At 33.2% G+C, this 15,021-nt stretch overlaps 2 protein-coding genes across 6 annotated transcripts; one reads left to right on the top strand and one right to left on the bottom strand.

Annotated features, from left to right (window-relative positions):
* The first annotated feature begins 3,930 nt into the window (after positions 1-3,930).
* Positions 3,931-6,772, top strand: LOC107896354 (uncharacterized). Of its 4 annotated transcripts, XR_005901203.1 has the most exons (6): positions 3,931-4,109; positions 4,243-4,307; positions 4,659-4,727; positions 5,298-5,360; positions 5,992-6,059; positions 6,301-6,772. XR_005901203.1 is itself a non-coding variant. In XM_041076689.1 (5 exons), exons 1-5 carry the CDS (start codon positions 4,047-4,049, stop codon positions 6,418-6,420), a joined length of 366 nt encoding a protein of 121 aa, XP_040932623.1. In that variant the 5' UTR covers positions 3,933-4,046; the 3' UTR covers positions 6,421-6,772. The 4 variants fall into 4 exon arrangements, 1 of the variants encoding a protein (XP_040932623.1); XR_001683707.2 differs by lacking the exon at positions 4,659-4,727; XM_041076689.1 differs by lacking the exon at positions 4,659-4,727 and having other exon boundaries at positions 3,933-4,109; positions 4,243-4,294.
* A 321-nt stretch (positions 6,773-7,093) lies between these two features.
* On the bottom strand, positions 7,094-14,275 carry LOC107896355 (cell division protein FtsZ homolog 2-1, chloroplastic). Of its 2 annotated transcripts, none has more exons than XM_016821510.2 (8): positions 14,078-14,275; positions 13,033-13,789; positions 11,967-12,266; positions 10,846-10,936; positions 10,281-10,405; positions 8,804-8,896; positions 7,500-7,565; positions 7,094-7,415 (listed from the first exon to the last, which is right to left on the bottom strand). In XM_016821510.2, the coding sequence occupies exons 2-8, from the start codon at positions 13,678-13,680 to the stop codon at positions 7,296-7,298; spliced, it is 1,443 nt and encodes a 480-aa protein (XP_016676999.2). In that variant the 5' UTR covers positions 13,681-13,789; positions 14,078-14,275; the 3' UTR covers positions 7,094-7,295. The 2 variants fall into 2 exon arrangements, with proteins under 2 accessions (XP_016676999.2, XP_016676998.2); XM_016821509.2 differs by having other exon boundaries at positions 7,094-7,424; positions 14,078-14,254.
* Between the last annotated feature and the right edge of the window lie 746 nt (positions 14,276-15,021).

Genomic DNA, 15,021 nt, shown 5'->3' with positions numbered 1-15,021 from the left:
TTTATTTTGTCATTCTTTCTTTATTCTTTTTATACATATCTCTAGAGAACTTATTGTTAAATCTTTTACAAGTCTCTTTCATTCTTCAAATAACTTAATTTCTATAAACACTTGTCTTGTAGAGGCTTATTTGTATGCTTTTTATTTTCACCAATTGTAATTGGTAGAGTTACTAGTTCAGCCACAAAAACTAAAAAGGTTTTTAATTGAACATTTGTAAAAGTTAGAGAATTCTAGTTATACCATAAAAGTTAGAGGAAAGTTCTATCTAAGCCTTTGAAAAGATAGAGATTGTAAATGTTATACATTTTCATTTAAAGATAACAATTCTTATATGAAGTGGTGAAATTTTTTGTAACGACCCATATTTAACGGGCACCGGAAAAGTGAGTTTAGGGCTTTCGTCTTAAGAAAATGAGTTCGTAAATATTTATAAAAAATATTTACGAAGTTAGTTGTGAGTTGAATTAGATTTTAATTACGTGAATTTATTTTTTTAATTACGTGAATTTATTTTTAATTAGAAGTAATTAGTAGAAAGGATTAAATTGAATAGAGCATAAAAGCTTAATCATAGAATAGAGAAAGGATAAAGGATTAAATTAGTAATTAAACTAAATTAGTGACATGTGTAAGTTAGAAAATAAATACATGTGTATTTAAATTATTAGAACAAGTGTATATAATATATAAATATACTTATAAATTAAGTAAAAGATATTTACTCATTATTATTATTATTATTATTATTATTATTATCAATTAATTGAGATAATGACAAATGTATGGTGATGAAATATTACATGTGTACATGTGTGTATGAATACCCATGTAGTATTTTTATTTGTATTAATTAGATATTTTATAATTAATTATTAATTAAGTAAATGAAAGAAATAAAATGAAATAAAGAATAAATAAAAGAAAGAAAAACAAGAAAAAGAAACAGAGAAGAAACGAAATAGAAAGAAAGAAGAAAAGAAAAGAAAAAGGAGAAATTAGGGTTTGAAAGCTTGGAAGTTAAATTGGTAAATCAATTAAGTCCCTTTCGTAGTGATTTTGATGTTTTTGAAGTTCTAAAGTTGAATACTTTTGATTTTGTGTGAAAATATTGAAAGATGATATACTTTTAAGTAGGATTTATGTTGAACTAATGATGAAATTAGGAGTTTAATTGATAGAAATTTTGATTTAAATTGATTAAAGGATTGAATTGTAAACAAGGTCATAAGTTTTGTATTGTAGGGACTAAATTGATAGAAATTCAAAATTATGGAAAAATGATAAAAGTTTGACGGTTATATTAAAGTTTTGATGGAAATTGAATAAGGAAATAATATGAATTATAAAAAGGAAGAAGATGAAAAATAGTTAGGACAAATTTGGAATTTAGGTTAAAGTTGCATGGAAAGTTATTATTTTCTATAAAATAAGGAAACCGAGACGTTGAATGCGAAGGGAAAGGAAAAAGTGATCAAGGATTAGCTTGGGAAAATATCGTTTTGTATTACCTTAATTCAAGTTATTTATTATTAAATGTTTAATTTCAATATATGTGCATGAAAAATGAAATTGAGGTAAGTAGTGATATTTGAATTGAATGAGAATTGGATTTGATTGATGAACGTATACATGTGTGAAATTGAACTGTATAATGATTTGTGGTGAATTTGAAATTGTGATTGAATTATTATTGCGATGGATTTGAATTCGAATGATTATGATCAACTGAAAGTGAAAGTGATATGAATATGTGATTTCAATACCCTATTAACTAGTCGGGCTAGGGTGGATATAGTTGGCATGCCATAGGATAGGAAGAGTTTAGAGATTCTTCGACCTCGAGTCGATGAGACACTTGGTGTGTCATATTTGCTTCAGATAGATTCGATGAGGCGTTAGTCGCCACTTTGCTTTGGCTTAACCGATGAGACGTTGGTCGTCATTTATTGCTTCGAACTATCCGATGAGGCGTTGGCCGCCACTTTGGTTTGTTTGGTTGGATTCGTGTATCCTCCAAAGTCTGAGTTATGTTAATAGGAGAAATATATGTGAAGAGAAAAATCAAATGAATTTGATAAATTGAATTATTGAATGAAATGAGAAAGTGATATTGTAAGATGAATTGAGAAATGCAATTTTTGCTATGAGATTGAAGGCATAAAACCAAGGTTCATGAATTATTCATATTTGAATGTGAATTGGATATTTATATGTGATTGAGAGATGAACCAAAGGTTCATGAATAGTTGGTAATCTTATTGATGAAATATTGAATCAAATAATGAAAATGATACAATGGAAATTTGATAACTTGGTATGAATTATATGTATGATTTGTTAATTATCTATGCATGTTTATGATATTTTATATTTGCTTTAATTTGAATTATGGTAATACCACTAAGTATTTCCAATACTCAACGTACGGTTTGTTTCCGTGCGCAGGCTAGGTAAAGTTGAAGTTTGGTGCAGCATCCGAGTCAATCCCGACCTCAACTTAGTTTCTGGTGATGAATCTATTTTTTGGAAATGTGGCATGTATTAGGTTTTATTTTAGTCACTTTAATATATTTATGTTTTGAGTGTAAGTAATTTGTAACATTTAAGAAGTATTTGAAATGAATAGATGAATGTTATTTGATCAAGATTTATAAGTCAATGTATTGGGCATGAATTAGGTGTGTTTGATATGTGAAAATAGCTTTAAAATGGCGAAAAATCATGTTTTCACACGGCCAAGTCACATGGGCATGTGCCCAGACCGTGTGGTAAAGTCAGAATTGCCCACAAGTTAGTTCTACGGCTATGTGAGCAAGTCAGATCTACCCACAGACTGGCCCCACGACTATGGGAGCCCCATGGGCAGGCCACACGGGCGTGTGTCCTTATTCTCAAGGAAAAGTTTCCAAAGTTTCTGGTCTAGTTCCAAATCACTTACTAAGCATATTTTGGGCATCGTAGGTCCATATAAGGGACTTAAAGGTGGGATTTGAGAAATTTTAAATTGAAATACAGAATTATGACTACGGTATTGTTCGTTTATTAATGTTTAATTTCGGTAATGCCTCTCTATTTTGGCGACGGGTTGGGGTTAAAGGGTGTTACATTTTTAGTTGAGCTATACTAAAATAATGGAGATAGGCAAATTGAATTTAAACTTTATTAAATCGTAGTATCCAAAGTTCCAAACTTTTTCCTCTTTTAATTTTTATTTAGAAAAAAAGTTGGTAGAAATTTTCAAAAACTCAATTCATCTCTCTTGGTATTTTCCAATCTAACCATTATCATAGATTTGCCCCAAGTTTATTGAGATTGGTAAGATATTTTGAGTTAAAAATTTGGTATGAGAAAAAAATTGAGGTATATTGTTATTATTTTGATAAAATCAAGATAGTATTTATGTTTGTTTTACCATAAATAAATTAAAGTTTATTTGATAGAATCAATATTTTTGAGTTATGTTAGGGTGGTATGTCTTGTGTTTGATAATTACTCTTTTAAGGTAGACATCTATACTATTTATAAAGCCCTTCACTAAGTTGGTATCATGATCATCAACTAAGTCTCAATTCAGAATAATATTTTAATGTCTCTTCACATTTAAAATAAATTATATTATTTGAAGATACTTTAATATTTTAATATATACATATGATGAGATTTAAACCCACACTAATTAAGTTAGTAAAATATTAAATTTATTATTTAACTAAAGTTTTATTTTAGTATTTTTATACATTCTAATTTGACTATACTTACTTTATTAATTTAAATTTCATTTCACTTATAATAGAATCTAATTTTTTATTTTAATATAGTCCATATTTAATGTGATATTATTAATTAGTTTAAACGCAAAAATATATTTTAAATAAGGTGCAATAATATGCAATTTAAAATGAAGTGAAAAGTGTATCTTGGAATGCATCAGGTTCTCTTCTTGCGACATGTGGGCGAAATAAAACTGTTTGGATTTGGGAAATCCTACCAGGGAATGAATTTGAGTGTATTCAGGTTTTCAAGGTCATACTCAGGATGTGAAAATGGTTCGGTGGCATCCCACAATGGATATTTTGTTTTCCTGTAGCTACGATAACACTGCAAAGGTACTGTATAAGCTAGATGGATCTCCCTCTTTAACAACACCATATAAATCTTGGTTGTTTTTGCAAATTTCATTATATGCCAACAAGATTGAGAAATGAGATCAAATTGTGATACATTCACTTTTCCTTGTAGGTTTGGTGGTCAGAGGATGCTGATGGTGGTTGGGACTGTGTGCAAACTTTAGGTGAATCTAGCAAGTACTAAGCCTAGAACTCTTTCTATCTGTTCTGTTTCAGTTCATTTTCTTGTTCATTGTATTGCCTGACATGTACTTTTATATGTACCTATTAAGTATTGTGGTGATGTCTTTGAACTTTTATTATACCTTAAAGATTTTTGTCTACTAGTTTATGGTCAGTGGTCACTCTTCCACCGTTTGGTCGCTTGCTTTTAATGCTAAGGGAGACAAATTGGTAACTTGTGGGTATTTATAACAACTTTTTCTATCTGCAGTAATTAGAACTTCTGTATCTGCTGATCGCATCAGAAAAAGTTAAATAAATAATCAGTTGTAAGAAGTGCTAAAATGAATTGAACTGATTTTGCAGTGATGACCTTACCCTGAAATTATGGGAAGCAGACATCATAAGGATGCAATCTGGAGAGGGTTATGCCTGGTTAGAAACATGCCATTTAAAAAAAAGATGGAAAATTTCACCTTTGTTAATTCTTGGTTGTTTATTGAATCATAACCTAGGCCGTTAGCAGCTATTAGGACTTAGATGTTTGTTGATTTCCTCGAGTCTTGTTTCCATTTGTGTAGAACTTTCTCTGGCTACCTGCAATAAGTTTGCTTGCACCACGAAAACTCAGGATCAATGATAAACTAATGGCTCTGGTCTTCATTTGAAAGCTATTAATGCTCACATTTTAATGTCAAGGAGTTCATTTTTGCTGTTTGAAACTTTGAAACATCAGGTCTTAGCCTGGGAGTTGTAGCATTCCTAGCAAACAGTAAACATAATTATTCTGATAAACATGTTTGTTCAATACGTGTATATATACTGAGCAATGAATATATAAGATCTAGTCTAATCATTAATTTTTTTAAGCATTGCATTGCATGTATCTTGAAGGGATCAAAACTAATTTAGCCGGCATTGATATATTGTATTTCCTTTCTTTTATTCTCATTTAAGACCTTGTAATACATAAAGATTATATTTTTCACTTTAATGGTTGTCCAGGAATCATCTGTGCATTCTCTCAGGTTTTCATGATCGAACAATCTTTTCAGTTCACTGGTCAAGGTATTGACACCATTTCATTGTTTGGACTGCATTTATGTTTATTTTGAGAACAAAAAAGGATAATAACCCATTTTTTCTACATTCTTCGAGATTGAAGATGAAGGGCTCAATTCAATGTTAAAAGTAAATTTTTTTGAGGAAGCATTTGATTTTAGTCGATAAATAAAAACTTGTTTGAGTAGCAATTTGTAGTTTCAAAAAGAATATAATTTATTGTATCATTTATTTAATTTGTCCTACTTTTAATCTATTTATTATCTGAGTAACATAGTTTTCTCTTAAGTTTTAATCTGAAACCTATTGTGTATGGGTTACGACCATTACAAGAGGGAATTATTGACAGTGGAGCTGCTGATGATGCTGTACGGTTGTTTGTAGAAAGCAAAGATGGTTTGGTGGGTGATTCTTTTAGCCTCTCATTCGTTCCACATGTGAATTAAAACATGCTTCGGTGTCGGTGGATTGGTTCTTTGGTTGCTGAATACCAGCCAAAAAAATTGGGCAAATTGTCCTGTTGTGCACATTAAGAGTTCTTGGCTGGATAACCGTCTCTGCCCCTTACACCTCTATACTTGTTAAGTTTTAAAAGTGGCAATTCAGCAGGTTAATCTATTTTTTGGTTTTATTTCAGATGAATGGACCACCTTCATATCAATTGCCATTGAAGAAGGAGAAGGCCCAAGACAATGGTGCCCTGGGGTAAGATCTTCTTTCCTATATATGTTGAGTTAGAACTTTCTTATAAATTCAACATTCTTCTCTTTAATTACAGCATTTCTCTTTGTTTGTTTTCTGGAGAATATTGCTTTCAGAACTGGTATTTAAGGCTTATTGAAAGAATCATGTTGACAAACAGAAAGCTTATACTAACCATGTGGTATTTGTCTAGAGCTTCAACTTTAGCTAACAATTTTGTTCTTGCTATCATTGAAAATAACAGGAAAAACGTCTACTTGCTTCTGCAAGAACAAGGTGTGAGAGCTGGCAACTTTGTCCTGATCAGGATTCCTTGATTTTTTTTTTTCTTACCTTTGGGATTTTAGAAATATGTACGGTTTGAGAAATTTGTATAAGTGAGATTGTAATGGTTGTGGTTTTGGGAAGAAATAGTATATAAAGCAGAATTGCTGTGTAGAATTTATGATTGATTCTACTCCCCTTCCTTTATAGACTTAGCCATCTTGTCTCCTCAAATCTGCTTGTTTGGGCAAGCCAGCTGATTCATGGTAGATACCTACCAGCTGTTTTAGTTTTTTCCTGGAACATGAATTTTCATTTGCATAAAGAAGAGCTAGCTTTAAGTTAGGGGAAGGGTCACAAATGTTGGACTGTTGTATAAGGTTTGGTTTTGAAAGTATGAATTCCATTTTAAAAGTTATATTCATATGAATAAAATCTGAAATTTCTTAAAATAGAATCCACCAAAATGGATAGCATTTCACCTGTAAAACTTTCCGTTACAATTGAATGGGCGGTAAGCATTTATAGACAGTAATGAACTTCACATAACATGATTTCAAATTATAATTGATTAAATGAATTGCGGTATTTGTGAATGACATGGTTTAGTTGCATTCCTTGGCAATAGTAGGGTGTTTGTAATTTGCTACTTCTAAGCTTTTTATTATGCATTTGTGAAATTGGTGTGACAACATGTATAGGTCATGCGTTGTTATCGTGTTGCATTTCGCTGCATTATTATACTAAAATCTGACGACCATTATAGGATCATATTGACAAAATTAACTTCACCATTGGATAAAAAGAAAACACTGAATAATCTCATCTTTACTTTCTCACCAAAGGCACTATGTACAAGCTACTCAAGTTTACTCAACACAAGCAACTTCTGCTCTAACCTAATCAGAAATATACTCTACTTATCAAGGAGAGCAGGAATCTCAGATTGAGTTGAGACATTATGCAAAAGAACCATCAAGCTCTCGGATGGCGTGACCGTCCTTTCTTCTTCAGGAACTCCGGGACATCAACAGAACTGCCTTCACCAAAAGACAGCCACCGGTTAGTTCCAAGACCAGTATCTCCCTGTGCTACCTGACTCGCCTGCATTTTAATGAGAATCCTGTATGAATTGGCCAATGCGAGACAGTGAGAGAGGGGGGTAGGGGAGAGCAGTACCTGAGGGGGCCTCTCTTCGCTTTCTTCTTGACGTTTAAATCCCGTGGCGATTAGAGTTATACTTACCTAAATAAAGACCCAAAACGATGTTTTCCATCAAATTAATGATTCATATTGACGACAATGAATGTTGCAGGTCTTGCTAGTCTGTGCAAACATGCAAAAATGTGTCTTTTTTTTTTTTTGCCATCAACATGCTTCATTTAATTATCCTAATGAGGAACCAACAGAGGTGACCAGCCTAATATGGCTTTCATCATCAATGAACAGTCTGCTTTGAAGTCCATGTGTATTCTTAAGCTGATTTTGAACTTATTCTACATAACTTCGAATATTCACTTAACTTATTCTTCATTGCTTTTGAAAAGTATTGCAAAGAAGTGCTTTTAAAAAATTTCGTATTGCTTTTGAAGTGTTTAGTATTGTTGTCAAAAAATGTTTTCCATAAATAAAATGTCTATTTTAAACATGATGTTGTAAAGTAAAAAAATATGTATTTAAATGATGTTAAATTTCATTAATTTTATGATATTTCAATAAAAATATAAGAAATAATATGAGGGAAAATATTTTGTACACTGCCAGTGTACCAAATACTCACTCTATGAAATATAAATTTTAAATATTCTTTAAGCAATTAATACAAATTGTTTTTAAAATTTTAATTTAAATGCTAAAAATAATTATTACAAATTCAAACATATGACGTTATATATTTGAAATGCATTTCAATAGGAAAATAATTGTGTACTTAATATAAATATTACAAGATATGTTGGATTATAAATGAGGATTGAAAATGTTATTCGAATCTAAAAGTGCATTTTCCAGACGCAAATTTAGCTTTTGTCTTTGAGTTCAAAAGTACTTTTCAAAAACACATTATTCTTTATTTATTGCATGCCAAAAGTGCTTTTAGCTCTAAAAAAGCACTTTTGAAACACAATGAAGAACTCACCCTAAATAAACTTCCAGGAAGCTAAGATGAGATCCTATGGTCTCATTGTTAGAGATGCTTGGGATACTTTGCTGGTATTGATATGGACAAGCACAAAAGCAAGGAATCAATTATCCTAACAACATGTAGCCTAAACAGTAAGATCATCCATAAAGTCCTCTTGCCAGGTTTTAATCCTACCTTTCAGAATGCTTAATTCATTGAATCACTGTTAATTAGCACACATGCTTGACTAAGAACTACAATTAGTAAGCCTATTCTAAGCATGGTGATCATAATACAGACAAGCTGTTGACTGTTTCTGAGTCTTGAATTTTGGAATAAGTTAAAATAAGCATGAACTTACTTGGCCACTAATTGATGGATCTATCACTGCTCCAAATATTAAATTGGCAGCTGGATCCACAAGATCATATATTACCTCAGCGGCAGCATTAACCTACAGAAAATTATCAGATGTCACATGACGCATATGAGAAGAGAAATGAAACATGAAGGCGAAATCTAGAACAAGAGGAACATTCAAGATAACCAAGGTCTATGCAGTATAATATTTCAATCACTTTGAAGACTATTCTGGTTATTGGTGCGGAGTGTGATGATTAAAGTTGCTGTGAGCAATTGCTAAATGTCTTAAAATATTTTACATATGATGTAGATAGCAATAATGTAATCTTAATATTTGAAAGATTCAAATAATCTATTCTAAACGTAATAATCAGTTTTTACCTCTATAAATAGAGGTTTCTATTAACAAATTAAGTGGAGCCATTTCATAAGCCTCTCTTTACTTCGGTATGGTATTAGAGTCTTTTGTCCAGCGACATGATTCTTAATCCTGGCCTATAGGGTTTTTCTACCCTTTCGCTCAAATGAGCATAATCCTTGGCTGGAACAATGCCAACTCTCGTTCACTAAAGCCAAGTGATCAGCTTTCTTTATCAACAACCAATCATCGGCTCCTGTGTACTAGTTCAAAGTTGTGAGGTTCATGCCCCGACTATATTGGTAGACGGTTGATGGACCTTGCCTAATGGATGTCAAACCACATCTTGGATACACCAACCACAACTCACAATACTACATCACAATGCAGTCTCCAAAATCACAATAGTCTCGATTCAGTTAGCTGCCATAACTCACAAGAGCCCGCCATCACAGCTCTCTCAGTGACAAAATCCACCTTTTTTCCCATCAGCTGTCCACATTCTTTTTGTCATCATCAATCCTAGATTGTAGCTCTATTGACCATCAATCTTACGGGGCATAATAACATAACCTTAGGATTTGAAATATTCAAATGAATTTGTTTTATCTTTATCCTTGTTTTAAATTATTATTTTACCTTATTTCTATTTTAAATGTAATCATCTATTTTTACCTCTATAAATAAATGTTTCTATTAATAAATCAAGTGGGAGCCCTTTCATAAGCCTCCCTTTACTTCAATAGATAGCACTTGGATAACACATCGCTTTTACATGTTATCATCGAGAAATACTAGCAGCTCAAGGGCCAGTCATGAAAACACAAGGCCACAATGAACTCAAGCGTTAATTCAAACATATTTCTGAAGCAATCAGAGGCTGAAGGTGCGACATTTCCAACAATTGCTTCTCCCTATAAAGGAGTAGCCCATTATCATAGAGGGTGGGACTGCTCAGGCTTCAATAACTCCTCTTACCTGCAAGGGCTCCACTCACATATAACCAGCAATTTTGGGCACAAAATATAGAAAAAAAATAGATAGGTAGTAGGTTCAGTGTCCAATTAGCCACCCAGCCACCACTGCTACACTGAAGGAGTTAGAGACAGAGGGTTACCTCAAACAAGGTTAAATCACTTCCACCAGTTATGTTCCAGACAATTCCAGTAGCCCTTTCTATGCCAATATCTAACAAAGGTGATTGGATGGCATTGAGTGCAGCATCTCTTGCCCTTGTTTTACCTACAAAGCAGACAAAGTGACTTGTCAATAGAAGACAATTTAAAATTCTGCATTACCAATTAATAAACTAAAGCATCATGAAGAGAAGAGATAAAAGTCCATCTGCCATGTAAAAATTAGTTTCTTTCACAATAAAAGGTAAAAGGAAAGAAAATGGACAAGCTACCATCACTTCTATTTTTGTCAGAGAGCAAAAGAAAAGAAGAGGTAAAAACTTCATGCATTCAAAGTGACACATTGTCTTCGGAGAAAAATATTGTCCAATATGTGCCATCTTTGGCATTTCCAAAACATAGGTGAGGAAAATGTAACAGGATGGTCGTTCAGGTTCTTGCATCAAGGTATGCTCTTTTTCCCCACTTCATGCTTATATCATTTTGCTCAGAAAGGAGTAGGAGCATATGTGTGATACGACAAACAAGCTGAAATCTTTGAATTACCAGTTGCAGTTCCTATTCCCATCAGTGAAGAACCAGCATTTGCCATTATAGTTCTCACATCAGCAAAATCCACATTCACTAGCCCTGGAATCTGCAATCAGGAAACTCAAAATCAATTAGACTGCAGAGGTACAGTCCAAAGCTCATAATACTTCTATGTTTATGCAGCCCAAACATTACACATACGAATAGTAGTTGTGAAAATATACTGATTTTTACAGGCTCCAAGGTTCCATCCAGAACCCTGATATCAGTAGATTTAGCAGATCAATGACCAAAGGTATCTGGACTCTCTAATATACAGAGACACTTGCTACAACTTTGTCTGATATCATATGAACGTTGGAAAATGCAGGTATATTTAGCATAAAGATCATGCTCGTTATTGAATAATAGATGTTATTTACCAGAGCAAAGGCTCAAGATATTTCAACGAAAAGTGCACCCATCAAGTATCATATGGATAAAGGGTATAAAAGGACCACACCAGTTTAACCACCCAAAGCCTATGAACCAGAAACTTCATATTGGAAGGGGGGAAATGAGATAGAAAAGCATCACCAAACTATATTAGTTTATCCTTGCCATCTAATAAATGAGGCAAATTTAAGATGCGCAACATAGTTGTTTGAACTGGACTGGACTGGACCGGACCGGCCGATCGAAGTGGTTGATCGAGGTATCAGTCTGGAGAAAGGCATTCGACCAGTTGACCCAAGAATTAGTAGGGACCGGTTGAACCGGGCAAAAAACTCGGTTGAACCAGATTTTTTTTTATTTTTAAATATTAATTTATTTTTTATGAATTTTTAATGATTTATTTAATCAAACTAGACGGACTGGTTGGACCGGCGAACCAATGGCTTGACCAATTTGACCACCAGTTTGGTTCTGAAAACCTTGCAAATCCTATCACTAGTTGTTTGTAGTATATCACAACAAATTCCCATAAGATCATCAATAAAATTGGAAGGGCAGTATCAATTTTCAAGGACCATGCAAGGAGAAAGAAAGGAAATGACATTACAGTTATGTTTCTTTCGTCTAAATATTTGGATATTAAGACAATTATGAAACTCGGATTAGAGGGTTTTGTGATAGTTTCTGGAAGAATCCCATACCGTAATTATATCAGAGATACCACGAACACCTTGTCGAAGAATATCATCAGCCAGATTAAATGCTTCTGTTACTGGAGTAGACGAGGAAACTGCAGTCAACAACTTGTCATTTGGAATAACAATTAATGTGTCAACATTTTCTCTTAGAGCTGCAATTCCTTCCTGTGCTTGAACAACTCTCCTTCTTCCCTCAAAAGAAAAAGGGGTAGTGACGATACCAACAGTCAATATACCCATTGACTTTGCAACCCCTGCAATTACAGGAGCTCCACCAGTTCCAGTTCCACCGCCCATTCCGGCCTGCAAATGCAAACTTGAAGTCCTAGGTAAAATGTTAAAGGAAGATAGCAGAAGATAAAAGAAAACCATGATTCAATGATCTGATCCTATTTCTAACTTGCTAAATATCAATATATCAAACACCAAGCGCAACAGTACCAGCACAAAAACATTTTGCCACTGGCAATTTAATGAACAAAAGTATCAATGGCAAAGATGAATCAAGAAGTAAAATAGTTCATGAATCATCAATTAAAAGATTAATCAAACTCCAGGAAACAGTATGATCAAATATAAAGAAAAAGAACTATGGATTTTTAACTTAAATGACTATTAATACATATCTGATGCTTAGCGCATAGTAACAAGATGAGCTCCTTGTTGCAGAAATAGTACATAAATTTTACCATTTCTGGACACAAAGACTTTGTATATAACTCTGAAACCATTCAATTTGATGGGAAGGGATATACAATAAACCATGTATAGGTAGCCAGATGAGTTGTGTTTATCATAAGATCAATGAATATTAACTATAAATAGGAAAATTGAAATATTTACCTTGACAACATTCTTTAACTAATCTAGTTAATAATAGTAAACAGAACATAACTATTTTTCTTGTATGGTATATTTTGCTCAACTTTCTGTTACTAATTGTAATACATTTTTTCATAAAATAAACAGTTTACACCTAAGACACTCGTTAAATCAGATTAGTAAGTGTAAAACGTAATAACCTCAATTCTACTGGAATGATTAAAATTGTAGATGGAGGCATACTTACAGTAACAAATACCATATCAGAACCATAAAGGGCCTCTTCTATTGACTCCTTGCTTTCTTTGGCAGCATTCATACCAATCTCTGGGTTCCCACCAGCACCAAGACCCCTAGTTAGCTCCAGACCAATTTGCAAGCGGTGCTTAGGAAAGACAGGTGACATTTTCATGGCTTGAACATCAGTGTTAACAATCCAGAACTCTACACCCTTCATTGCGCTCTCAATCATGCGATTAACCGCATTTGAACCACCGCCTCCAACACCGATGACTTTGATCTTAGCTTCATTATAGTTACTTGAACCAGACATGTCTCCTACGCTTTCAATAACACTTCCACTAGAGCTATCCTTTCTTGGGTTGGTTACTGTATTGTTCCCTTCACCTCTAAGCATTGAAACTTCAGGATGCAGATTCAGAAAAGGATCTTTATTTTGGTAGTGACTGATACTGCGAGCGTCGGCAGAACATCTAAAACTTGGCATGGTAGACTTTTGGCTGGCACTAGAAAACCAACTTTTTCCCTCATATATTTTAAGGCAGCTAAATCTCCCTAAAGGATTCTCCATTAACACTCTCCCTCCTAGAACATTAAGTACCCCCATTGACCTACTATCCGAAGGTGTAAAATAAGGAAATGTAGCAGTCGCCATTTTAAGGGCAGCACTAGAAAATCAAACTTACTTAAGCTACGAGAGACAACGCAAAAAGTTTAGTGTCCTAAATAGCTTAAATTTCAAGTAGCACAGTCATTTTTTATATCTGCACAAAACACATAATAAAATCAAAATCATATTAAAAAAAATTAGGGAGTAAAAAAGCAAAACATAATCCTTTAGCTAAAGCAGAATATAATTGGCGGAGTCAATGCCAACTTAAAATCGAAGTTAAAAATAAACCTCAAAACGCAGAATAAATGCACAAAGACCGTCTAAAATGTGAAGTCTAACATCAAATAGTTGCCGAAACAAATTCAAATAATGATAATAAAAAAAGGAAAGAGGAAATGGCATACGGGTGATAAAGAGAGAGGAAATGAAAAGACCTCACCTGGATGACATGCAGAAACGGCAAGGTTCCCTGAAGGCATTTGGGTGCCAAGCAGAAAAGGGAGTTGAAATGGGGAGAAGGTGCGTTGATTTACAACGCTTGAAACTGTTTTTGGCTTTAGCTATGTGATTTCCTTGTCAGGTTGTTTTGTTTGTCTATCAAAATAAAAATGGAAATTATCTAATTGACGGTTAGGTTAGGAGTGCTTTTAGATTCTCCAAGTATATTTAAGATTAAGATTTTTTTTAATTACTCTTAATATTCAAGATAATAGAATTTAAAAAAAAAACAGCCCTTAAAATTTAAATGATAAAGAAACGGGTATTTTACCAATAAAGGCCCATTTCCAACTTTTTTTACGGAAATGGGCCGATTTTTTAATTATTTACCGAAATAGGTCGAAAACGGGGAAATCGCGTCCACATCAGCGCGAAGTCAGGGTATGTGCCAGCAAAACACGTCCCTGAGGAAACGCTTTGTCTACATCAACAGAAAACGTTTCCCTGAGGATGTGATTTGTGCTGATGTGGACAAAGCGCTTCCTCAGGGACGCGTTTTGCCCGTGTTTTTCATCTGTTGGAATTAGGGTTTTTTAGGGTTAGGGTTAGGGTGGGTTAGGGTGGGTTAAGGTTAAGGTTAGGGTTAGGTTTTTTTAAGGTTTATGATTTTTGTAAGGGTTTAATTAATTAAATTAGGGTGTAAAATTAATTAATTAAATTAAATATTAATAAAAAAATCAATTAAATTCGAGTTTAGGGTTAAGTAGTTAAATTTGTGTTTAGGGTTTTGGAAAAAAATATATGCAATATAAATTATGTATTAGTGTATTTAAAATAAATTTTTGGTTTTTTTTTCTTCAGTAGTATTTGGAAAAAAAATTTTAAGAAGAAGTTTCTGAAGAAATAGTATCCAAAACGCTTCAAGCAGGATGCACTGTCAGCAAA

This window comes from Gossypium hirsutum, chromosome A09 (genome assembly GCF_007990345.1).
Source record: "Gossypium hirsutum isolate 1008001.06 chromosome A09, Gossypium_hirsutum_v2.1, whole genome shotgun sequence".
NCBI classification, from domain to species: Eukaryota; Viridiplantae; Streptophyta; class Magnoliopsida; order Malvales; family Malvaceae; genus Gossypium; species Gossypium hirsutum.
The sequence above is the reverse complement of the archived record's forward strand: the minus strand, read 5'-3'. Positions and strand labels throughout refer to the sequence as shown.

Coding starts and splice junctions, on each gene's coding strand:
- LOC107896354 (XM_041076689.1), top strand. CDS start 4,047: ATGGTTCGGTGGCATCCCACAATGGATATTTTGTTTTCCTGTAGCTAC. Junction 4,295..5,297: donor GGACTGTGTGCAAACTTTAG/GTGAATCTAGCA, acceptor ATGGTTGTCCAG/GAATCATCTGTGCATTCTCT. Junction 6,060..6,300: donor CAAGACAATGGTGCCCTGGG/GTAAGATCTTCT, acceptor TGAAAATAACAG/GAAAAACGTCTACTTGCTTC.
- LOC107896355 (XM_016821509.2), bottom strand. CDS start 13,680: ATGGCGACTGCTACATTTCCTTATTTTACACCTTCGGATAGTAGGTCA. Junction 7,566..8,803: donor ATCCATCAATTAGTGGCCAA/GTAAGTTCATGC, acceptor GTCTTTATTTAG/GTAAGTATAACTCTAATCGC. Junction 7,425..7,499: donor GCGAAGAGAGGCCCCCTCAG/GTACTGCTCTCC, acceptor ATTAAAATGCAG/GCGAGTCAGGTAGCACAGGG.